Here is a 25,100-nt window from a genome sequence, read left to right as displayed (position 1 = left end):
GCGGGGCACATGACTGCGGGCTCAGCCTCCGCCCCGCCCGCTTCCCCGCGCAGCTGCTTGCTGGCGGTCGCCTCCCGGGGCTGCGGCGAGCTGGGCCGGCGAGCGTCACCGCCCTGCGCGCTCCCTCCGTCCCTCCCGACTGCGCGGGGCGGGCGCCCGACTGCCCGAGCTAGGGAAAGCGAAAGCGAAGCGGGTCGTTCCCCTTCCCGGCGGCCAGCCAGGTGCACTGGAGCCGGGAGCCCAGCCGGGAGCCCAGCCGCGGAGCCGGGAGCTGCGGGCGCCGCAGGGTCGCGGGTGTTCAGGCCGCTGCAGCGGCGGCGGCCGCTCCCTTCTTCCTGCGTCGGCGCCGGCCCGCGGGGCCCGGCCCGGGAGCTGCGCGCAGAATGGGCAGGTGCTGCTTCTACACGGTCGGGACGCTGTCCCTGCTCCTGCTGGTGACCAGCGTCACGCTGTTGGTGGCCCGGGTGTTCCAGAAGGCCGTGGACCAGATGATCCAAAAGGTGAAGCGGGCGGGCTGTGTGTGTGTGTGTGCGTGCGGGCGGGCTGGTGTGCGCGCTCCCGTGTTGGGCGGGGGACACTTCCAGACCACCCCCACCCCGATGCTGAACCTCGTACAGGGAATCAATGCACCCTGGCAGACCCTCCGGATACAGCCCTCCTTTCTTAGTTGTCTTGTCGTGGTAGATAGGTAAGGGTTAATGATGGAGAGGAGTAAGATCAAACTGTGGATCTAGACTTTTTAGAAAGGCTTTCACTTACATTCTATCATTCGTCTCCCCGTGTACGCCCTCCCTACGCCCCAGTCTGTCTTCGGCGCAAACATATTTATTTCCCTCCCACTTCATGAAAAAACAAAACTAAACGAAAAACACCACAGCCCAGGCAGGTTTGTTGGCTGCTTGCTGTGGCCTTTGAAGTGGTGTGGGGCAGGGGATGCAGAGAGGCTGTGCGGTCTATTGTGTTCCTGTCTTCCTGGACTGGGCAGGTCTGTCGGTAGGGAGGCCAGGCCTCTGGGCTGCGTGACATTTCAGTCCATCAAAGTCTGTGCTGGTTTCCCTCAGACTAAACATGTGGTATCTCATACCAACAGTCTGGGTTGCTTTGTCTCACCATGAATTCGTGCTCTTCTTAAATAACCATAAGCTTCAGGCAAGGATGCATTTAGATTCTTGAAAGAATCTGAACCTGTCTCTTACCCTAGATGAGCGGGTTGGAGAGCTGGTCATTTCAGAAGACTTCTGAGTCATTTGACTTTCCCAGTGCTCATTCCTTCTGCTTTTCACCCACATCCACCAATCTGTGTGGAAAGGGGAACAAGAGAGAGTTACTGGGATCACTTTTTCTTTAAAAAAAAAAAAAATCACTGGAGCAGCCTTTCTTGTTAGCACCCATAGCCCCATGGTTTGCACTTGCTGTGGCCTGGACTAAAAAGCCAGTTTGATCACCGAACTCCCAGCTAGTCAAGTTGTCTCATTCCGGTGGCAAGAGATATATTCCTTTAGTAGAGGTTGCCAAAAGCCATCAATTACTTGAAATCTGGCAGTTCAAGGCAAATTAAAAAAAAAAAAGTCATGGTAAAGCATAATTTAATTTTAAAGTTCACGTTACTGTGGGAGGATGAAGCTCACTGTCTGAGCTTCTCAAAGACCACTGTTTTCCCTGAGCACCTGTGTTCAAGGAAAAAACCAAATATAATCTTCTCTATTTCTGGCCACCTGTAAATCCATGGCAAGATTGTTTAAGGATATAAACTCTTGCTTGGATGACCAGAGTTAAGCAATCCAATTATAGTCAGTATGTGAATCTTCTTGTGTGGTTTTAAAAGGCTGTTTCCGGAGAGCTCCATGAGATGAGTGGTCTCCCTGGTGCCTCAGATATTACCAGCCCTCAGATGCTCTGTGGGTCTCCATTTCATGGGCAGGTAGGGAGGTGGCTGTAAGGCAGCTTGCCTGGGCCTTGAGTTTGCACTGATATTTGATGATTGACTTTTTTATGTGGTCTTCTCTGTGAGGAATGCACTCTGATCAGACTAATAAATCATAGTACAGGGGAAGTGGATTTTCAGAATTGCCCCACCCTATTACAGAACACTGAACAGCATGGCATATGAAATTAGATGACAGGGCTAGTTTCAGCAGACAGGAATATTGTAAGTGAGCCAGAGGTCACGCATTACCATCATTACCATTCCCCTCTCCCGGGTCACCTGCAGTGTGGTAGCATGGGATAGTGGAACAGAGTAAGTAAGGACTCTGCAGTCCACAGTCTTCCACGTGAATCCTGGCTCCACCATGTACTAGCTGGGTGACCTTGGACCAGGTGCTTAACCTTCCTTGATTCTGGGCTTCCCAGAATTCTATAAATGGGAATAATAACAACTCAGGAGAATAGAGAGGTTATAAGAATTATTAGGGAAAATGGGTAATTTTCATGGGATATAGTTAGTGCTTTGTAAAGAAGTTTTGTTTTTGTTAGAAGCCACGTGAGTACAGACAAAGTACATGAGATTTGAAGTCAGACACCCTGTGTTCAAATCCCGGCCTTACCATTTGCAAGCTTTTTGATTCTGGGCAAGTTACTTAACTTCTCTGAGCCTCAGTTTTATTACTTGGGAAAGTGAGGATGTTAGCTATCTTAGGCACAGTGGTGCATTTACTGGGAAGCACACAAAACTTACGCTTCAGGTCCTCATTTGCACAAGCCCTTCCAACACACTGTACCTAATTCTGTAACCAAAATTTTCTTTTTCTTAGGAAGGGTCTCCTCACAATGTATAAGCTTCCCACGAACCCAGGACCTGTATCTGTGTGTGCCGTTGGGAGACTGAGTGAGCTAACCTGTGTAAAGCACCCAGCACAGTATCAGGCAGGGGATAGCTGATCAGTCATGGCTGCCTCCATCACGTCCAGAGGCGTCATCACAAAACAATTCCTTTATAACTTGACCTTAGTATAGTTGTAATGAAATCCACTCTGATACTCCCAGTTCTTAGGGTTTTTTTCCATTTGAAGATTATCCATGCCCTGGCTTGTCTATATCAAAAAAAGAGAAGAGAGGAAAGGGATGCCATTCAAATGAGTAGGTTTGGCTAATTGTGAGAAGCATGGTAACATAATTTCTATTAGGAAAATTTGCAGGGAAGATTTTAAGATTAAAGGGAGATTTACATTTTGCCCACTGAATGGAGTGGAAGGAACCACGACAGTTTGTTTCCATTCTTGGCCTCACTGGTTGCCACCTTGTATTGGGCAAGCCCTACAATTTGTTCTGCTTCAATTTTCTCAATTGCAAAACAGGCATAGTAATGTCTCCCTCTTTGTTTTCTAACACCCACTTCTCGGGGGATACTCTGAGCAAGTGTTCGTTTTGGGGTTTTTTGTTTTTGTTTTTTAAGATTTCATTTATTTATTTATTTGAAAGACAGAGGGGAGGGGCAGAGGAAGAGGGAGAAGCAGACACCGTGCGGAGCCCGGAGCCGGACACCAGGCTCGATCTCAGGACCCTGAGATCATGACCTGAGCCAAAATCAAGAGTTGGAGGCTCAACCAACTGAGCCAGTCAGGCGTCCCTGAAGCATTCTGACTGCCCTGAACACAGAGCTCTGCAAAAACCATTCAATCTCTGTGTCCTCCCCAGAGCCTGGAAGGGCAGAATTTTATGTTCTGTCTCACTTGGTAAGGCCACTAATTGTCCTGGCATCTAGCACAGTGCCTGGTCCAAGGTAGGTACACAGTAAATGCCTGTTGTCTCAGTTTTGGTCATTTGAGTTGGAAGAACAGTGTTCTAGGAATCAGCAGACCTCAGTGAAAATTCTTTTTTTCCTGTCACTAGCAAATCTTTGGATTAAGTTGAGGAAGCCAAGTAGCAAATATTGAACCCCTCAAAGGCTCGGGTTTCTCACTTTGAAAATGGGAGTGATAAGAATACCTGCCTTAGGGTTGTTCCAAGAATGACATGAAAGGATTGACGTAGAACATCTAGCACAACACCTTGCAGAATGCCCAAATATTAACAGTTGTTATTGTTTGTGGCTATTATTTTGTCATCTGTGAGCTGAAGCTTATGTAGTAGATAAGTTTCCTTCTCCTTCCAAACTTCTGAGCCTCTGTGATACAGGCATGTGAGCTTTGTTCAAGAGCAGCTTTGCAGCTCAGAATATTAAATTTGCCCCTGGACTCACCGACAGTTTGAACATCTCCTAGAAATGGGAATGCAGAGCCAGCCAGAGTCTGGGCTGGCTAAAAAGAAAAGGGCTGGCAAGGGAACCAGTAGAAGGAAAGAGACTGTTCACATGTTTTGCTTCCTAATCACAGGCCAAAGAAGGATGATAACATTAGGTGTCAGGGACGAGGTGAACGGGACAAATATACTTATCCTTGGCCAGGACCTGAGACTCTGGGCACGCAAGAACAGCCAGCCTCTTTTGGGAGTCATAGAACTTTGGGGCTATTCTGCTGAGGCCTCAAGAAATAAGATAGAGTCATTGATAATTTAACCAAATAACATTAATGGTGAATATGTGGGGGTCTTCTTTTTTAAAGTAGAATTAGTTAAACATCTTCATGTACGTTTATGTAAAGATGATCAACTATATGTAATCTTTTATTTTATTATGTTATGTTAATCACCATACATGACATCATTAGTTTTTGATGTAGTGTTCCACGATTCATTGTTTGCGTATAACACCCAGTGCTCCACGCAGTACGTGCCCTCCTTAATACCCGTCACCAGGCTAACCCATCCCCCCACCCCCCTCCCCTCTAGAACCCTCAGTTTGTTTCTCAGAGTCCATCGTCTCTCATGGTTCTTCTCCCCCTCCGAGTCCCCCCCTTCATTTTTCCCTTCCTGCTGCCTTCTTTTTTTTTTTAAACATATAATGTATTATTTGTTTCAGAGGTACAGGTCTGTGATTCATCAGTCTTAACACAATTCACAGCGCTCAACTATATGTAATCTTAAAAGACTCCTTCTTCCCTATCTACCTCATCCCCCCAAATTGCCTCTTTTCAGGGTTATGAAGACTTAGAACCTTAGAATAAGAGAAAACCTGAAGCATCACTGAATCTGTTATTTTATAGTCAAGGAAACTGAGCCCACATCAGTTTTAAAATAGATGGCGGTGGGTACCAAATTGCCTTTATATTAATGTGCCGCTGGAAAGGCAGATAATTGAAGGCCAGATGGAGAGGTAGGGGTAGGGTTAGGCATGCAAGCTGGGTGTCCTAAATCACTTTTCCCAACCCAAGGATGACCATAGAGCCTGTTGCCTGCAACAGTCCTGGTTTATTTACACCTGTTGTCCTGGCACAATTACTAGCACCCTCTTTTCTTTTAAAAGATCCCTGGTGTGGACAATACGTTCTATCCTCACATCCTCACATACCACACTGTTCTCCACTTCTTAGCAATAAAGAGGAGCAAGGAGCTAAAGCCCACTCAAGCTGGCTTCAGAATGATTGGATTTTTTTTTTTTTTTTGTAAAGCGGGAAAAGGAAGCACATGGGAGTCTGAGGGTGAGAACCACAGGCCAGTAAGGCCTCCTGAGAGGACAGTAGAAACTGGAAAGTCAGCAGGACCCAGGGCATACTCTGTATCTCCCACTCCTTCCTCTGTTTTTCCCTACCAAAGTGTTTCCTCTGTTGACTCATTGTGCCCAGGCTGTTTACTCATCAAGGGCTTCCTCCGCCCCAACCCTATGTGATGCTTCAGCTGCTGAGCCTCCCATGAGCAGGCTTTATCTTGGTTTCTCCTTTCCAAATGTGTAACAGAGTAACGTGATTGGCTCAGCACAAGCAGAAATCACAGATCCTTAAACAGAGGCAGTATCCTTGCAAGATTCTTTTAACTCCTAAGCAAAATTATCCAACTCCTCCCTGGCTTTTAGAAACATGATCTGGTGATATCAAAATCATATTACGTTTCTTTCAATATCTCACTAATTCATGGTGACCATGAGTGCATTCATTATTAATGGTTAAGGCAGTGGAGTAAATCGGGAGGTCTCAGTGTAGTCCCTAGACTCTAGGAACTGCATCAAAATCACTTACAGAGTTTCAAAAATGCAGATGCTGCCAGCCTTGCTGAATCAGACTCCTTAGGACTGGCCCCCAAGTTAAAAAGCTAACCATGAAGCCCGTGACTGGTGTGGATGGTGATTATGGCAGCCTGCATCTTTATTCCTTGAGATGGCAATTCCTTTTTTTTTTAACCTTCGTATTTTATTCTTTATTTTTGTTTATTTTTCTGATAAGAAATACATGCCATTATAAAAAGCCAGATACAACAAAAAATAATAAAACATAGATAACTACTGTTAACCTAGTGTTAACTATTCCGCACTTCTATTTATGCATATATAGTAACAGATACACTTTACAAAAATGGGGTGCTTCTATTCCCACTCTTTATTTACTTTTAATTTCATCTGGTATAGTTGACATATGAAAGAGATGATAATTCCAGTTGAGGATGTTACTACTAGTGGTTACTATCATTTTTCAAGTTTACATTAAAGGAAGGATTTGGGTAGGAGGAGGGGAAGGGTGTTGCTTGTGAGAACCGTTCTTGCTTTCTTAATAAAGTGCAAGATTTCATTCTGTCAGGCCATGGCAAAGGGGCCATCTGTTCTGCCAGACTTTTGCTTGTTTCCTGGGGGAGAATCAGCAGGTGGCATTGTAAGATCATTAATGAAAACATAGGATGTTGGCCAAATGACTAGGCATTTATGGCCTGTGTCATCAGGATATATGCTATACATACATAGTGTACTAAATGCGGGGACCATTTTTCATCAAAGCTGGTAACCAGTCAAAAGCAACTCAGGAAAATAAGGCCACTTTTTGGTGTTTGCTGTCTATATCTAAAAGTACTTTTATGTATATGCTTTGGCAGTCTTTCATTTATTTAGCAAATATTTACCGAGTGTGGACCATTTGTGCGGCAATGTGCTAAGGAGCTATGGATCCATGAATAAAGTAGACATAATCCTACCCTTGCAGAATTTATGCTCTAATTCAAATTTGGGGGGCTTGGGCCCCTTTACACTCTTAAATTGAAGACCCCAAAGAACTTGTGTTTCTGTGAGTTATAGCTATCAATATTTACAATATCAGAAATTAAAACTGATAAATTTTTAAAGCACAAGAGTACACAAGCACGTATTAGCTGTCAGAGCAATGACATTGTTACATGTCTGCCCGCCTCTAGAAAACGGCACTCTACACTCATGAGAGAATGAGCGTGAAAAGGGCAGATAATGTTTTAATATTATTAGGAAAATAGTTTTCACCTTGTGGACCCCCTGAGAGGGTCTTGGGGCCCCCCCGAGGTCCTCAGACCACACTTTGAGAGCTGCTGATCTAGTTTTCATTTAATTAATTACGCTGATTTTTAGAATAACTTGAAAAAATAACATAGTATCTCTGTTATATTTCTGTAAGAACAATTCGGAAACTATGTTATTAATGTTTTCAAGCCACCAGGACTTTGTTTAGTGTGTTGTATACCTTCCTTTAGTTTCCACGCAAGTCCGTGGTTAAAAGTAGTAGTTTGGGTCCTCAGTGATGCAGGATCAGTGAATCATTGTCTTCCCTGTGTGCTAATCAAACTAGACTGGACCATCAGCATCTCTATAATTGAATTATTTGAAAAGTCCCCTCTGGCGTCAGCCCTGCCTATGACAATGTCAATCCCTAGGACATAATTTAGTACTTAAAGCTGGCTTGAAAGCTGTCTTTGAAGGTGGGGGCCCTGCCATATTTAGCTTTGTATCATCTTCCCATTCCAGCAAGTGCAATGTCATACATAGTAGATGTTCAGTAAGTATTACTTGGATGAATGCAAGGATGCGTAGATGAAAATTTACATACTCAGGGATGATCTTGTTTGCATATTATTGTTCATGTTGTTGTTTATCTTCACATTTTTATTATGCTCTGTAGGCCAGTGGTCATTGCCTTACTATACCTTTTAAAATCTAGAAACTTGGGCGCCTGGGTGGCTCAGTTGGTTAAGCGATTGCCTTCGGCTCAGGTCATGATCCTGGAGTCCCGGGATCGAGTCCCGCGTCGGGCTCCCTGCTCAGCAGTGAGTCTGCTTCTCCCTCGGACCCTCCCCCCTCTCATGCTCTCTCTCTCTCTCTCTCTATCTCGTTCTCTCTCTCAAATAAATAAATAAAATCTTTAAAAAAATAAAATAAAAAAAGGAAATCTAGAAACTTCACCCAACAATGCAGCTTTCCAGCTTCACTTGAAGCATGTGGATGCCCTGCGTGCTAGCCTCACCACAATCCTGTGTGGCAGCCGTCTGAGCAGAATGAGGCTGCCCTTCAGAGGGGCGCCCCCTCCCTGTGCCCACGGACCTCACATTCCTGCCGGCTCCCTAGCTTGGAGGTTCAGGGAAGGTGCCCTCTGTGTCCTTGTGCCTGCTCTGTTGTCTTTCTTAGAGTAGAGAAATATCGGTTTGTACCCAAACCTCTTTACCAAAAGAAAGGAAATGGAAGAGGCTGAGAGAAAAAAATGAAAGAGGGCATAGTTCTATGGAGAAGTGAATATTATCGCTAGGGTTTGACATCAAACAAATGGGCAAACTCGCATCCACTTCACTCATCACACCCACCTGGCCCCATCAGCATCTGAGTTTTACACTCTTTCTAGAGAAATAGAGGCAGAATGCCATTGTTAGAAGAGCATAATCACTCATGCAAGTCCCACTTTAAGGGGAGTTGCTTTTAATGCTATACTTCTGATAATCAGTGGTAATGGAAGGAAGAGGAGCCCAAGATCGAAATAAGTGATGAAAGCTTCACTTATATTAACTCAGAGATATAATCACAAGCCAGCAGGTTGTAAAATAATAAGAGTAGCTCCACAAGTTCCACATGGAACCCGGGTATTGTTTTCATGGGCGCCCTTCTTCTTGATTCACATCTTAAAAATCATCTTTCTCCTCCACTCCTTCAACCACTCCCTCTGCACACACATCTGGCCACCTGGTCCTTTGATTCGGTTTCCATCTGGTGGCTGCTTTCTCTCCCTTTGGGCTGGCAGTTCTCAGCCTTGGTTTCACATTTATTATTATGTGGAAACATTTAGAGAGTGGTCTAGTGGGTGTTCTGTAGCAGGAGCTTTTCAGGTTAGCTGGTCCACCCCGTTGTCCCGTCTGTCATTTATAGACAGAGTAGCAGCCTTCCACGTGAACGAATGTTGGAACATCAACTGTCAGATCTCATTAGCTGAAATTATTACAATTGCAATTAAAGCAAAATGAGCTCATCAACAGTGACATAAAAAAAAAAATGCCAGTGCATTTGTTCCTGAGTGAAAATAAGGTCAGAGAATTAGGGTAGAATGTTAATGGCAGCTTATCTCTTTTACCAATAAAATAAGGTAAGCAGTGCAAAGGGCTTACATTACTATGAGAGTCTGGATTGGGTTTGCTTCATTTCAGGGAGAAATTTTATTTATTTATTTATTTATTTATTTATTTATTTATTTATTTATTTTTAAGATTATTTATTTGAGAGAGAGAGCGCGCGCACACACCCCCACACACACGTGGTGGGGGAGGGGCAGAGGGAGAGGGAGAAGCAGGCTCTCCGCTGAGCAGGGAGCCTGATGCGGGACTTGATCCCAGGACCCTGGGATCATGACCTGAGCCGAAGGCAGATGCTTAACCCACTGAGCCACCCAGGCGCCCCTCAGGGAGAAATTTTAAGAAAACAAAGCAAACCACCTGGTATTTTGATATTTGGTGAGTTTTATCAACCTGGAGTCTAGTGAGAATCATTCACGTGCGATTAGGGCAGGTTGTCAGCGCTGGTCTGCATTATCTCTGGGTGAATGTAGACCATGTAGGTGGCTATGTGGATGCTCAAGTTGTGTTTAATTATTAAGTAGCACTCTGTGGAACTAAAAGAACAACCAGCAGCGCTCTTGAGTCCCAAAAGTTGCCTTAATAGTTTTACCTATTCCTGTCCAAGCTTAATGCAGGTCCCTTGGTGCTTATTCTTAACATTTGCAAGTGGCTTATACTGGGACAGCTGGTTCAGCAACCCTCCTAGTGCTGCCTTCCCGAAAGATCTCTATCTGGCTGACTTGGATGTGTTGTATCTTGTGGCTGTATCACGTCATGTCAGCCCCCACACGAAGCAGCTAATCCAGCTTCTACCTGGGAAGCGGCGTGGGTGGTTGAGTGTCACTGGTGCAAAAAAGTGCCTATGAGGGAGTGACAGACAGTGGCAGGTGACGGGCTGCGTCCCCTGAGTGGGGCAGGGGAAGGATCTCAGACTTGATCCTGTGAGCACTGGAAGGACCTCGGACTTGATCCTGTCTGCTCCCATAGGCCACTTTTGATAGAACTCTCTGGAGGCTGAGGTGGAGAATGGATTTGAAAGGAGCCTAGAGAAGAGACCATCGATGGTATTTTTGCCGCCCAGGCCACCTCCGGAATCAGGAGTAGAGATGTGTATAGGAGGATAGGATCTAGGATGGATGAGGGGAGAAAAATCAAGTCCGTTTTTGGTCACATTGACTTTCCACAGCCCATGGGATGTCCAGATGGGGCTTTTAGGATGGATCCATACAACTGAGATGACCCAAATGATTACCCCCTTTGGGCTGAATTCCTGAGCCTCACACATCATTGTTCACTGGCTGCTTCGTGCGTGCCAATTTTGTGTCCTTAGCTAAATTTCTTTGTGAGAACACGGCCTATGGCTGTTGGGCACATAGAAATCTCTCAATCTATACATATTGGCTAATAAACCGAAAATAAGTTTTTTCATTTAAATGATTAATTTGGTTGTTGACACTGCAGATTCACCACCGACTCAATAATCTTTCCAATATTTCTTTTGGTAGTAGTACTACAATATTACGCCTGGAAAAATCCATCATGTTCTACTTGGCTAAAATTTATAAGCAATATCCAAAGTCACCTGGTAAAACTGATTTAGGACCTTGCGTTGAGGTTTCATTTAGTGTAACTGGAAAACTCGGTTGGATCACAGGGTTTGTGTGGTAACTGTCACTACCGCGGCAGAATCCTCCGTGAGGACAATCAGTTGTTCCCAAGCCACACCTTCATGTCTAAATTGTGCAAATGGGCTCCTTGTGACCAAGGGAACTGGTTTGTTGCCTTGGGCAGAATTCATGACTTCTTGCGCCAGACGTTCTCCGGACTTGAGGTTAAGGTTATTACTTGTTCCTTTCTGAATCCATCCTTTGCAGGGCAAGCCCCTGGGAGTGTACAGTTGAATGCCCTGAGGATCTGGGGGTAGAAATTAGAGGTTTCAGGTCAAAATGAAGCCCTCTTCTGGACCATCCTCTGGCAGGAGCTTGAGGGGCTTTTTTGGACTCATTAGCATGACGAGGCAGAGAAGCTACCTGGACACAGTGGAGCTCAGCTTTCCCCTCGTCAGCCCCTCATGTGTCTGTTCCAGCCTGGGAATTTACCACGACTTCACACAGCTGCCTAGTTTCCTTTCCTCCAGAGGTAAGGCCTAACTCCCCAGGAAGCTCTGGGAGTCTACATCAGGGTTTCTCCATAGTTTTACAGTCTCCCCGGGGTGGGGTTGCCAGATAAAATATAGAATACCTAGTCACATTTGATTTCAGATAAGCAGTGAATAATATTTTGGTGAGTACATCTCTTGCAATATTTTGATTCACTTCAGTTTATCGGTTGTTAACATCCTGCCATATTTATTTCATCTCTCTGATATACTTTTTCTTAAATTATTTGAATGTAAGTTGCAGACATCACAGTGTGTTGGTCCTGAATCCTGCAGCATGCATCACCTAAGAATTAAGGTACTTTGTGACATAATCCATGCAATACTTGGGATGCACTCAAGCGAGTGGCCTCAGTTTTTATTTGCTAATTCTGGCAGCTCTCCCCTGGGGGATGTGGTCTCCCAGCAGCTGCTAGAGGGGCCAAGCATGGGGTTTGCAAACCCACAGACCTGGACTTGGTCAGATTTGACTTGACTTACTGGCTCTGTGAACTTGGGAAGGCCAGCACCACCATTTCCTTACCTGAGAAATAGGAATTCTTACCTTGCAGGGTCCGTGTCAGGCTTGGAGATGGTGGCATAAAGCCCTAGCAGAGCCCCTGCCTGACTCCTGACTCTCTTCCTGATTCAGGAAATAGTAGCTGGCCCTGGTAGTTATGGTACCTGAAGGGAATGTCTCAGGAAGGAGATAAAAATGAGGAGGCTACTGTATTTATGAACTTCCCTCTGTTCTTTCATTCCCCTTCTCCTTCTCTACTTGGTGTGTGTACACACACGACAAGCGGTCCACTCTGGGACTTGAAAAACATCTAGCACCGTGGTGTGGAGGAAAAGAGACACATTAAAGGTGCAGGAAAAGCCAACACTCTCGAGGGCAAGACTTGGATGGAAGAAAAAGTGGTGTGAGACTTGTGTGGGTGTTGACTCCACTAAGAGTGGCCAGGGAGAGGGGGGTGATGGCGATGGGGTGGAGGCAGGAGGCAGATGGTGAGGAGGACCCCAGGTTGTAACAGAATCTGCTATCAGTGTGACTCTGGCAGGCTGTCAAGGATCCCTTCCATTGTTAGGCTTTGCATTTGCTCTGTTTAGTTAAGGACTCTGGTGTACTAGATGTTTATTTCTATCCTGAGAAACTGTCTTAGTCGACTTGACATTTGGAGAAACAAGTTCAAGTCAGACTGTTGTAAAAACAGCCAGTTTTACCCTCTCTTCTGGGAAGGATTTAGCCCTCCTTTCTGGAAACGCTTCTACTTGTCTTTGGATTTTTGGTTGCCTAAGAGCTGGATGCAAACCAAAGGAGATAAACTCGGGCCGTTAACCCATCTGTCCGTTCATACTTGCTGGTTCTTTCGAGGTTTATAATTCTGAGGTGATTTTCTTTACTTTAATAAATACGTGAGACTGTAAGTCCTTTCCTACTCTGAAATTTGTCACACACTGTGACGCGTGTCAGGAAGAGTTAGCAAGGAATACAGCCTGCTCAATCAGCCATCCCGGCAATAATAGGGAAAGAAATACTGTGAAGCCAAGTGTGGGGGATGGCAGCTCCTGGAGCTTTTGTGGGAGAGCTGACCACAGCTGATGCGGCATCAGCCTCGCCTTTGTTTTGCAAGGACAGAGGAAAAGCCTTGATGAAGTTGGTTCTCTGTGGATCCATTACTCCTTTCCCTCAGGCCCTATTAATGACATTTTGTAGAATCTGAGTTTCTGTCTTAGATTTTCACTTAAAAAAAAATAAGGGAATGATTATTTTTTCAGCTTCCAGAAGGAATTTATTTCTGTTGTAAAAAAAAAAACTGAACAATGCAGAAAAATATGAGAGAGAATGGAAGACCCCTCCTAATCCTGTCCCACAGAGATGTGTGTGGTTAGATGGTTAGCATAGAGGCTTAGAGATGTGACAGCAATGAAAACATCAAAATTTTTAAATTATCTGGATTTTACCCCCCTGATATTTTCATGTTTGCATTTTATCTGCTAGTCTTCTGTATGTATATACAAATTTTACATTGTCTTTTTCCATTTAACATAGATCATGAGCATGTTGCTTATTTCCCTGTAGTCTTTATCATTTTAATGGTTGCTTTCTACTCCAGCCTGTGAATTATCATAATTCACTAAATCATTCTTTTCTGCTTGACATTTTGGTTCTTTCTGATTTTTTGCTAATTCCTTGTTGTCTCAGTCTAAACTGAATTATAGATAGAGCTACAAGAGAGGATTATGACTAAAGACTTTCTGTGTGGTTTCTTTTCTCTTTTATCGTTTAACATTTGCTGGACTGTCGATATTTCAACAGACATGATTCCTTTTTTAATTTAAACCGAGACCTTTGATTCCCCGCCCTGAAGGTGGCAGTCATCAAGATCACAGTTACCATTCATTGAGTGTTTTGAGTGTGGCCTGAGATAAGCGTTCTGCGGAAACCTCCTGTCATCCTTACAATAATCCTAGCCAAGCCATCCTTCCCACTTGTGCCCATGTAACCTTCTAAAACACCTCTCGCCTGCCTGTGTTGACTCAAAATAGGCAGCGTGGCACAAAAGTTAGGAGCTTCAAATAAGAACAAATCCAGCCTAGGTGAGGAGAGACTATTTGAAAGGACTAGTGCGATAGGGAGCAGGGGATATGCATTAGGGAGGACTCTTGACAGTGATTTGCTGGAGCCTCTTTTATAGGCAGGGAAGGAGAGTAAACAAGGCTGGGAAGGAGAGAAACTTAACCAGTTGGGCTAACAAGCATTTTTTTTCCACCTTGATGAGGTATGATTGACAAATACAAATTATACATATTTGGTGTTGAGTTGTGTAAGTTCTTTGTATATTTTGGATATTAACTCCCTATCAGATACATCATTTGCAAATATCTTCTCCTCTTTCGTAGGTTGCCTTTTTTGTTTTACTGATGGTTTCCTTCTCTGTGCAGAAGCTTTTTACTTTGGGGTAGTCTCAATAGTTTATTTTTGCTTTCGTTCCCCTTGCGTGAGGAGACATATTGAGAAAAATGTTTGCTTTGGCTGATGTCAGAGAAATTACTGCCTGTTCTCTCTCTTTTAGGATTTTTATGACTTTAGGTCTCACATTTAAAGGTCTTTCATCCATTTTGAGTTCACTTTTATGTATGGTGCTGGAAAACAAAATAAGCGAAGGGGAGTGGGAGGTACAGGCTTCCAGTTCTGGAATGAGTAAGTCCCGGGGATGAAAGGCCCAACATAGGGACTATAGTCAGTGGTATTGTAATAATACTGGAGGGTGGCAGACGGCGGCGGCTCCACTGTGGTGAGCACAGCATGTATAAATTTCCTGAATCACTGTGTTGTGCACCTGAAACTAATGTAACACTGTGTGTCAGCTACACCCAAATTAAGAAAATGTTTTTAAACTGTATACATTTAAGGTGTACAACCTGTTTTGAATAACATATACATTGTGAAATGATTATTATAATCATACTAATTAACATATCCACCACTTCACATAGTTGCCTTTGTGTGTGTGTGTGTGTGTGTGTGTGTGTGTGTGTCTGTGGTGAGAACACTTGAGATCTATTCTCTCAGCAAATTTCAAGTATACAATAAAGTATTATTAACTATAGTCACCATGCTGTGCATTCATAGGCATTTTGTTCCCGTCAATCAGTGGGAATGTGTGGTTCAAGTGATTGGTTAGTAGGCAAAAAATGGGAATGTGGAGGGTCTGTGTCTGGCCTGGTCAGGTAAATGGGGGGTACACAATGGGGGGAACTTTATCTAAGTTATATGGGGAAGGTGTTTCTTTGCAGTAAGCCATTTCCTGGAACACAGAATGGGGGTTCCTGAACCATTTACTGTTTTCCAGGAATGTGAGGCTCTGGTAAATTCAACAATGCCAGGAGTTCAGGTTTGGAGTGAGCCCTGGGGTGGAAGGCCGACTCCACCTTGCAAACCTTAGGCATTCTCCTAACCTTTGAGCTTTGGTCTCTTGAAGTGTAAAACAGGGAAAATGATTTTCACTTTGTAGGCCATTCAGGGAATGAACTGAGAAAAAGGGCAATATAGTGCCTGGCTCTTGATAATGCTCTGCAGCTCAAAAACCTTCTATGGCTCCCCATTGCCTATCAGATTAAATCTAGGCTCCTATGGCCCTAACCTTTCTCACTAAATGAATCTCCCTGCTCCTTATAAAATCCACACATAGTCACACCTGCTACTGCCCCATCTCTGTATGTTTCATTGTCTCATTCTCCACATCCACCATCTTTCTGATCAAGTGGAGGGTTCCAAGAGAGGTGGACCTGGAAAGCAGAGAGGAAGGGCCCACTCTGCCAAGACAGAGAAGATAGTGGGATCGACCCTGGCTGTCCATAAGATGTCCACCCTCATGACCTCCCTCTGCTTGCTAAACTTTTATTCATTCTCCCTGGCTCACTTTAAGGACTGCCTTTCTCCATCTCAGTTCTTAGAACCCATTCTCTGAACACTGTTGAGACCATTTTCTGGCCTATATTGACCATATATCACATACTACCTTATATTGTGGATTAACCTGCATGTGTGTGTCAGTATTTCCCTAAATAGAGGGCAATCTTCTGGAATGGGTATCTCTGACAATGCCTAGCACATACACAGTGTTTTGATGATTTGCATTCGTGGTTCTATGCTTTGCAAGAAAACCAAGGGTATAGAACTGCTTCACATAGTTGTTGGGAAGAAGGGTCATGGAGGAACACAGATTTTTTTTTCCACCCACAAAAGGAACTGGCTGCACTTAGCTCTTTAGGGTGCTGGCTTACTGATAAGATGCACAAACTGATAGGTGCTAGATTTCCCATGTTTATGTGATCCTAATGAAGCTATTGCTTTCTCGTATCTGAAAGGGACTAAAATGGCCAGTGAGCAACCACCTCCTCTGGGTTCACTTTAAAGTTTCCCTGGATTTGTGGCTTGGGAGCTGCTCTCGCAAGATCTGGCACTGTGACTTTGCATGTGACCGCCCACGCCTTTCTTCGGCGACTCTCCAAAGGCCTCCTATCAAGTACTCCATATGGTGGCGCAGTCCTTGCCGGGTCCGACTCTTGATTTCAGCTCAGGTCATGATCTCAGGGTGACGGGATCAGGCCCTGTGTTGGGCTCTGTGCTGATGCTCTCTCTCTCTCAAAAAAGAAAAAAAAGAAAAAGAAAAGAAAAAAGTTCTTGCCCAGCATCTTACAAGCGAAGTTGGTAGAAGCTAGTGTCTAAGTGTTCTCTCTCTCTCTCTCTCTCTCTTTTTTTAAAGATTTTATGTATTTATTTGTCAGAGAGAGAGAGGGCACAAGTAGGGGGAGTGGCAAAGGGAGATGGAGAAGCAGACTCCCCACTGAGCAGGGAGCCTGATGCAGGACTCGATCCCAGGACCCTGAGATCATGACCTGAGCTGAAGGCAGATGCTTAACGACTGAGCCACCCAGGCGCCCCATGCCCAAGTATTCTGGTACTATATTTTGTTGATTGAACAGATATTTCTCCAAGAACTGCATCGTTCTAGACACTGTGGGGAAGATCAAAGGGAAAAAAAACAGACCCTTTCTTTGTAGGTCAGCACCTTCTGTTTGAAAAAGCCAACAGTTAACCTCATATATTACCATATTGAGTAGATGCACTGTCCTCATTTTTGGTTGCTGGTATGGCCTGCTTCATGTTGATTCCTGTTAACTCTGATCTTTAGAAGATGTTTTCTGTCCTGACGACGTTTTCCCTAAGAAATTCCAATGTAATGTGTTATGGCGTTCAGAAGAAGGGATGGTGCATCCAATGAAAGGGGAATACTCAAGGAATTCATAGAGGAGAGGACGTCATTGCCTTGCCCTATTCTGGAAGTTTATGGACAAGAAAAAGAGGTCCTTATTTTAATGAAGTCAGACAACTTAAAAAATATCTTTGGACCTTCAAAATCCTCTAGAAGACAAATTATTATTTATACGTTAGATTTCTCATAGTTAATGTATTAGCTTTAGGTAGGTTAAATTCATGTTACTAAGCTGTTTCTTGAAGCTACATGTATACTTTACGGTGGAGAAACTCTACCATATAACTTGTACCACTAAATGTGTAGTATAATTTAAACTAGGTACCAAGTTTTTGATCCTAGTTGTGCAGGATAAGTTAAACTTAAATTTCATTCTGTTAACCAATATGAGTGTATTTCTGCAAGCATAGTTATGTTGAAATAAAGATTTAAAAAGAAAAAAAAATGGGTAGTATATTTCTACCCATTTTTTTTTAAATGTTATATGCAGAAGTAGGGTCGGAGGGTAGAGAAGAGCCACACAGGATTCCAGCGCCAGCTCTGACCCTCAACACACCCCCTTACCATTCCGGAGCCCCTGAGTTCTCTCTTGTCAACCTCAGGACCTTTCCAGTTCTGCTGTTCTCTCACTTTCTGAGCTTGACTCTCTCTCCTGCTCCTCTTCAGATAACTAAGATAGGAGATAAGATAAAAGATCACAAGCTTCTTAAAAAACGCCAGAAATTACCTGCTATCATGCATGCCCGCGTGTGTGCACCTAATCTCAGCTGGTCCGCCCCAGACCCCTGAGCGCCAACCCTATTGCCCCGCGCGGTCCCATTTCTGCACCAACAAAATGAAAGAAACTATCATGAACCAGGAGAAACTCACCAAACTGCAAGCACAAGTGCGCACTGGTGGGAAAGGAACTGCTCGTGGAAAGAAGAAGTGGTTCATAGAACGACTCCAGCAGATGATAAAAAACTTCAGTTCTCCTTAAAGAAGTTAGGGGTAAACAATATCTCTGGTATTGAAGAAGTGAATGTGTTCACAAACCAAGGACGAGGGATCCACGTTAGCAACCCCAAAGTTCAGGCATTGCTAGCAGCAAACACTTTCACCATTACAGGCCATGCTGAGACAAAGTGGCTGACAGAAATGCTACCCAGTATCTTAAACCAACTTGGTGCAGACAGTCTGACTAGTTTAAGAAGACTGGCTGAAGCTCTGCCCAAACAATCTGTGGATGGAAAAGCACCACTTGCTACCGGAGAGGATGATGATGATGAAGTTCCAGATCTTGTGGAGAATTTTGATGAAGCTTTCAAGAATGAAGCAAACTGAACTTAGTCAACTTCTGAAGAAGATAAAACTTGAAGAAGTTACTGGGAGCAGCTATTTTATATTATGACTGCTTTTTAAAATTTTGTTCATGGATCTGATAAAATCTAGATCTCTAATATTTTTAAGTCCAAGCCCATTGGACACTGTAGCTCTCTTTAGTTTTTGCTTATACACAATCCATTCTTTGCAGCTAATTAAGCTGAAGAAGCCTGGGAATAAAGTTTGAAACAAGGTTAATAAAGTTCTTTGCCTAGGAAAAAAAAACCAACAAACACAAATGCCTGAAATTAGTGATTCAGCTGCTCAGGTGCTGGGCAGAGGAAGACCCATGCATGCAGGGTGGGTGGGGAGGGCTTCACCCAGGAGAGTCTGAGCTGAATCCGGAAAGTTGGAGGAAAGGAGTTTCATGGTTTGTCTTTAAATTTTTCTGTCTTGTCAATCTGATCTCATCTCAGAAAATCAGTACTGATAGTAAAGGCCAAAAATATTTCAATGATGTGTTGTTTGAAGAGAAATCTGACAATTAGACATTTTGAGCAGAGGCCAAACCACAAATAATCCCTAGTTCTATGGCATGGCCAACTCGTGGATGTAAATTTACATTCAGCCCTCCGGATCACTAGCTTGACTTCGAAGAGCTTAGGTTTTCTGCATTCATTTATCTCAGAGCCACTTTGTTTTTCCCTGCAGAGATTCTTGAGATATTTTCTATTCAATAATAGAGCCATATCAAGTTCCCTTGCAAGATTCCTTCTATTAAATCAGAGGCCTAGACTACTAACATGTGACATTCTGTTGTGTGCTGCATCACAGTACCTTTTAGCGTGTAGTATCGGACATGTTTTGAAGCCGGTCCCTTTCTCTGTTGTCACTCAGAGCCTCACTGCGAGAGATGACCTCAGAGGATGCTTCTTTTTACCCCGTAGTCTTACTGTTTCACCACTGGCCTTACGTTGTCTGTACCAGTCAATCCCATTTTCCTCTTTTGGTTTTCTTTTTAAAATTGTTTTCCTCATTTGATTTTCTTTTAAAAATGTTTTCAACATTCATTTCTTCATCAGTTATAAAAAAGTTGGAGAATACCAAAACTCATAAAGGCGGAAATAACAATGATCCAGATTCCCAACACTCAAGAGTTAATGACTGTTCATACTTTGGGTTGTTTATTCTCAGTCTATCCCTTTATCTTTCTTGGGTACTTCAATACCCTAAAAAATGCAGATTTTTCCCCACTAACAAGTTGAGGATGATTGAGGCTACTACAAAGTAAGTTTCTGTCTCTTAACCTTGAGCGCTAGATTAATCGGGCTTCCCTCGCAGTGCTGCATAACAGACAATTTCCAAGTCTCAGTGTCTCATAACAGTGACATTTATTTCACACTCGTGGTGTGCAGGGTGGCTGAAGTTTGAGCTTGGCTGGCTCAGCTGAACTAGGCTGGACTCCAGGCTTCATGTCTAGTCCACACATCACCATTTTAGGGTCTTGGCTGAAGGATCCACAGCTACCTGAAGCATGCTCTTCTCTTGGCAAAGGGTGATTGGTGGAAACCAGCCATGCTTTCTAAGGCCTGAGCTCAAAATTGGGGCATTGCCATCCCACCCACATTTCATTGGTCAAATCAAGTCACTTGGCCAAGCCTGGAGTCAATAGGGTGGAGAAGAATACTCCTCCCATGGGGGGACCAAGGAGTATTAGTTTGTTAGGGCTGCCATAACAGATACCACAGACTTGAACAAGGAAAGTTCATTTTCTCACAGTTTTAGATACTATAAGTCTTGAGATGAGGGTATGGTCAAGGTTGATTTCTTCTGAGGCCTCTCTCCTTGGCTTGTCAGGGTTGTCTTCTTCCTCTGTCTCCACATGGTCTTTCCTTTGTGTGTATTTAGTCCTAAGCTCTCTGTCTTATAAGGACATCAATCATGTTGGATTATAGCCCACCTGAATGATACCATTGAACCTTAAATTTCTCTTTAAAGACTGCCTCCAAATGCAGTCACATTCTGAGGTACTTGGCACTAGGATTTCAATATATGAGTTTGGGAGGGGGCCCATAACACATAGTAAAGGTGGGAAATGAAGGAAGGGTTGTAGATAAAGAACCCCAAGCACTTAACATCAGTGAGGCTCAGCTTCCTCATCTTTAAAACAGGGATAGGCATCTCTATGTTATGGGTTTGTTAGGGACTGAATGAGAAAATTCCTGTGAAGCCCCTGCTGCAGGAGGTGGTAAGGATGGGTGTGGTTCTACTTCACGTGGAAGGACCAAATCCAGCCTTCTCGGGCCTGTCACCTTGTTGTTCTACCATGGGGGCAAGCTGGGGGTGTTCAGTGCTTCTCAGAATGGCCTCCACAGCAGCTGTACCATCTTCATAACAAAGTCAATAGAGCCTTTTGGGTACTCAATCTGTGACCTTGGTTTTGGTGACACCATTTCTACCCATGAAGACCTTTTATGGCTTAATAGGGCTGTGGACTTCATATTGACCTAAGGCTTGGCCCTCCACCCTAAGGACCGCAGTTGAATGCCTATGGAAACAGTGAGCCAGGAGGTCGGAGCAGGGAGTGTCCCTCTCTCTGCCTCTGTGTTCAAAGCCAACAGCCTCACACAATCTCCTTTTGGTTTTTTTCCCCTAGAATATTGTGTTAAGGAATGGTTCCGAGACCTTTGACTCCTGGAAGAAGGCCCCTGTGCCTGTGTATGCCCAGTTCTATTTCTTCAATGTCACCAATCCAGAGGAGATCCTCAGAGGGGAGACCCCTCGGTTAGAAGAAGTGGGGCCATATACCTACAGGTGAGTCCTGACCACCTCCCTGCCATACCAACCAAAAATATGGAGTGACCCCACTGTGGGCTGAGTCCACCTCTCTTCCCACGAGCATCCTTTGTGCGTTGGGTGGGGAGCACATGTTTGGGTGACATCTGTCTGAAATGTTGCTGATGGTTGGCACACACCTGTGACACCTCAACAGAGAATGGCTCTGTGGAGTAGGGCCAGTCTCAGCCTGTTATATTTAGAAATGCAGCTGCTTCCTCCTGAGTTGGCTGTACGTGATTTTGAGCCATGAAGAGCTGTTCCCTACCCCCAACCCTTTTAAGGTTACCCCTTGATTCTCTTAAATGACTTATAGGGCCTTCCTCTATTTCCGTCCCCCACATACTGTTTTAGACCAGGTCCTACAATTTGTTGTTTGTAGACAGGCCTTTCTGTTTCTTATTCACTCCTTTTCCCCACCCCTCCTGGCTATGAGAGATAACTAAGTGGCAGGGTACGTTAGAGCCTTTGGCAGGGATGACCAATTCCAAACACGGGGGAGGTAGGAGAATCACTTTAATCATTTTTTAGAAGATTAGTAGAGGGAGGTGCTCAGGAATCTTATGATCAGAGCATTTTCCCTGTTGTTGCAGTACCCACCTCTCCCACCCACCCACCCCCAATAATCTTTCCAACAAAATTTCTCCTTACCTAGTTTAAGAAAAACTAGAGGGGGGCACCTAGCTCACTCAGTTGGAGGAGCGTGCAACTCTTGATCTTAGGGTTATGAGTTCAAGCCCCAAGTTGGGTGTAGAGATTACCAAAAAAATAAACTAAAAAAACAAAAACAAAAACAAAAACAACAGTAGAAGAAGCAGACAGCAAGATCTTTTTTTGTATAGAACTGCTAAATGGTAAAAATGCCTCACAATTCTGTTGTAATCTATTGCTCAATAAATGGTTGCTGACTAATTCATATTATAAATCAGCGCTATTCCCTTCCAAGAATTCAGAGATAAAAATCTTGGTCCCATGGGGCATCTGGGTGGCTCAGTCGGTTAAGTGACCGACTCTTGGTTTCAGCTCAGGTCATGCACTCAGGGTCCTGAGACTGAGCCCCTGGTCAAGCTCTGCACTCAGCGGGGAGTCGGCTTGAGAGTCTTTCCCTGCCCCTCTGCTTCCTGCTATATATGTGTGCGTGCACACGTTCTCGCTCTCTCTTAAATAAATATATAGATTGAATCTTTAAAAAAAAAAATCTTGATCCCTGCCTCAGGTGTTCATGGTCTAGCTCTGGAGTTGAATTACCTGTTTTGAATCTCACCTCAACCACTTACTAGTTTTCTGTGTCTCTGTTTCCTTACCTGGAGATAAAAATAGGACACCCAACCCAGGATTGTGATCGGAATTAAATGAGCCAATGAGTCAGTATTTAAAAAGTGCTTAGATGAATGCCTAGCACATACTTAGTGCTAATTGAGTGTTTGATATTATTATTTGTCTTAGCGGATTGTTTTAGTCTATATAAACCAATATCCAGATTTGTAAAGATGAACTTTGTTGTCATATAAAGGAATTTTAAATAAATACTTGGGTCTTTATTTTTAAAAGCAAAGTTTTGTATGGGTTTAATGCCTACAGAAACTATGTGCAGGGTAGAGCAGATCTGTGTTTGTGGCTAGCCTGCTCAGGGATATTTAGAAGTTGAACTAAAATTAGGATCTGAATGTCCTGTTTATCTGCTTTTTTGTTTTGCAATTTTAACCATTTTCTATTGAGATTAAAAGAAAGCAATATAAAATGGGTAACCATTTTTAAGTGTACAGTTCAGTACTGTTAAGTATGTTTTTACATTGTTGTGCAACAAATCTCTAGAACTCTTTCATCTTACAAAACAGACACTCTGTAACCATTAAATAACTCCCCTCCCCTTGCCCCCTAGCTCCTAGTAACCACCATTCTACTTTGTTTCTATGAATTGGACTGTCTTAGATACCTTGTATGAACGGAACCATACAGTATTTGTTTTTTTGCTGTTTGTTTTTTCACTAAAATTTTTTGGGTGGGGGGAGACTGCCTCCACGTAAGAATGAACTCACCTGAGAACTAAGGAAAACAATTTGCCCTCGGAGTCTCCTGGACCTGTTCCTATGGTCATTATCCTCTTTTGAGAAAAAGAGATGCGTTGTAATCATAACCCAGAAAAAAACTAATATTCCATTAAAATGTCTTCCAGGCCATTGTGTCCGCCGGCTTAATGTGCTATTGTAGGTGTGGTCACGGGGATAAATAAATCCTAGAAGTAGGGCGCCTGGGTGGCTCAGTTGGTTAAGCGACTGCCTTCGGCTCAGGTCATGATCCTGGAGTCCCGGGATCGAGTCCCCTGTCGGGCTCCCTGCTCAGCAGGGAGTCTGCTTCTCCCTCTGACCCTCTTCCCTCTCGGGCTCCCTATCTCTCATTCTCTCTCTCTCAAATAAATAAAATCTTAAAAAAAATAAAAATAAAAAATAAATAAATCCTAGAAGTAAAGCAGTGTCTGACTGTTAACCAAACTCCCTCCATGTTCCCGTTTTAGAGGGACCAAGACTTACTCCTGACAAAAGCCCCAGAACATCTTGCTAGGGGTTCTTAACCCTGGGTCCACGGATCCCTAAGGCCCATGGATAGAATCCAAGGTGGTCTGTGACTTAGGTGGGGAAAAAAATTATAATTTATCTTCAATAACCATTCACTAAAATTTAGAATGTCCTTTGAGTATAAATGTAGGCAACAAACTGCAGTGATGTAAGCAGTACCCGTGGCTTCATCACCAGTGGAAACACAGATATTGTTGTGTCTCATGATAGATGTTGCTCAAGATATCGTTCATTTTCAGAAATGTCTCAAAATTACAGTAACTGTTAGACTTGCAGCTGCATCTTATTTAAAGTGTCAATAAAGAAGTGTGTATATTACCATATCACAGATTTTTAAAATGATACCTGTATTTCAGTAATTGGCTTCCTTTGTAATCCTGAGTATTTTAGTCTCTGTATGTAAAAACATTTATCTGAGAAAGGGTCCATAGACTTGATCAGACTGCTGTGGGGGCCAATGGCCAATGGCATAGATGAAGGGTCCTGAGAGCAGATCCAGGCGTTTGGAAGGCAGGTTGGTCACTCACTGATTGCTTCATATTTCCTTCCTCTGGTTTTTCTCCCTGCCCTGGTTTCTCTTCCGTTCCACTGCCAAAGATGATTTCCCAAAGGGAAATCTGCCATTTCCTTCCCTTCCCTGCTCAGGGCCCTAGAGACTCTTCCTGTGTGATGTTCCAGGCATGAGCAATCTGGCTCCTTTTCTATGTCTAGCTTCTTTGTTTTATTTTAATTTTAATTTAATTTTTTGGCACTCTCAACCTAGGCTTTTATACTCTGACCAGAGCTATCCAATAGAAATTAACTCTAAGCCACATATGTTAGTTGAAAATGTTCTAGGAGTCACATTTTAAAAAGGTGAAATTAATTTTAGTATTTTATTTACCCCAATAAGTATCCCAAACAGTGTCCTTTCAACATGTAATCAATATCCAGAATTATTAATGAAATGCTTCACATCCTTTTTTTTTTTTTTTATAAAATACTAAGTCTTTCAAATCCATAACACATCTAATTTTGGACTAGCCAAGTTTCGAGTGTATAATACAGCCACATGGGGCTGGTGGCTACCATGTTGGACAGCACAGTTCTAACTGTATTCCAGTTGGTTGT

The 25,100-nt window shown here is 43.6% G+C and overlaps 1 protein-coding gene across 1 annotated transcript in view; it reads left to right on the top strand.

Moving 5' to 3' along the window:
* Nucleotides 1-56: 56 nt before the first annotated feature.
* The window catches only part of SCARB2 (scavenger receptor class B member 2), a 79,497-nt gene continuing 54,453 nt past the window's right edge, over nt 57-25,100 (top strand). The window contains exons 1-2 of the mRNA XM_025887604.2: nt 57-500; nt 21,236-21,393. Of these exons, the coding sequence (XP_025743389.1) occupies nt 384-500; nt 21,236-21,393 (275 nt within the window). The 5' untranslated portion in view covers nt 57-383. The remainder of the gene's footprint in view (nt 501-21,235; nt 21,394-25,100) is intronic.

Source organism: Callorhinus ursinus, unplaced genomic scaffold (assembly GCF_003265705.2).
Source record: "Callorhinus ursinus isolate GAN/ISIS: 27379988/994484 unplaced genomic scaffold, GSC_fseal_2.0 scaffold4, whole genome shotgun sequence".
Lineage (NCBI taxonomy): Eukaryota > Metazoa > Chordata > Mammalia > Carnivora > Otariidae > Callorhinus > Callorhinus ursinus.
The sequence above is the reverse complement of the archived record's forward strand: the minus strand, read 5'-3'. Positions and strand labels throughout refer to the sequence as shown.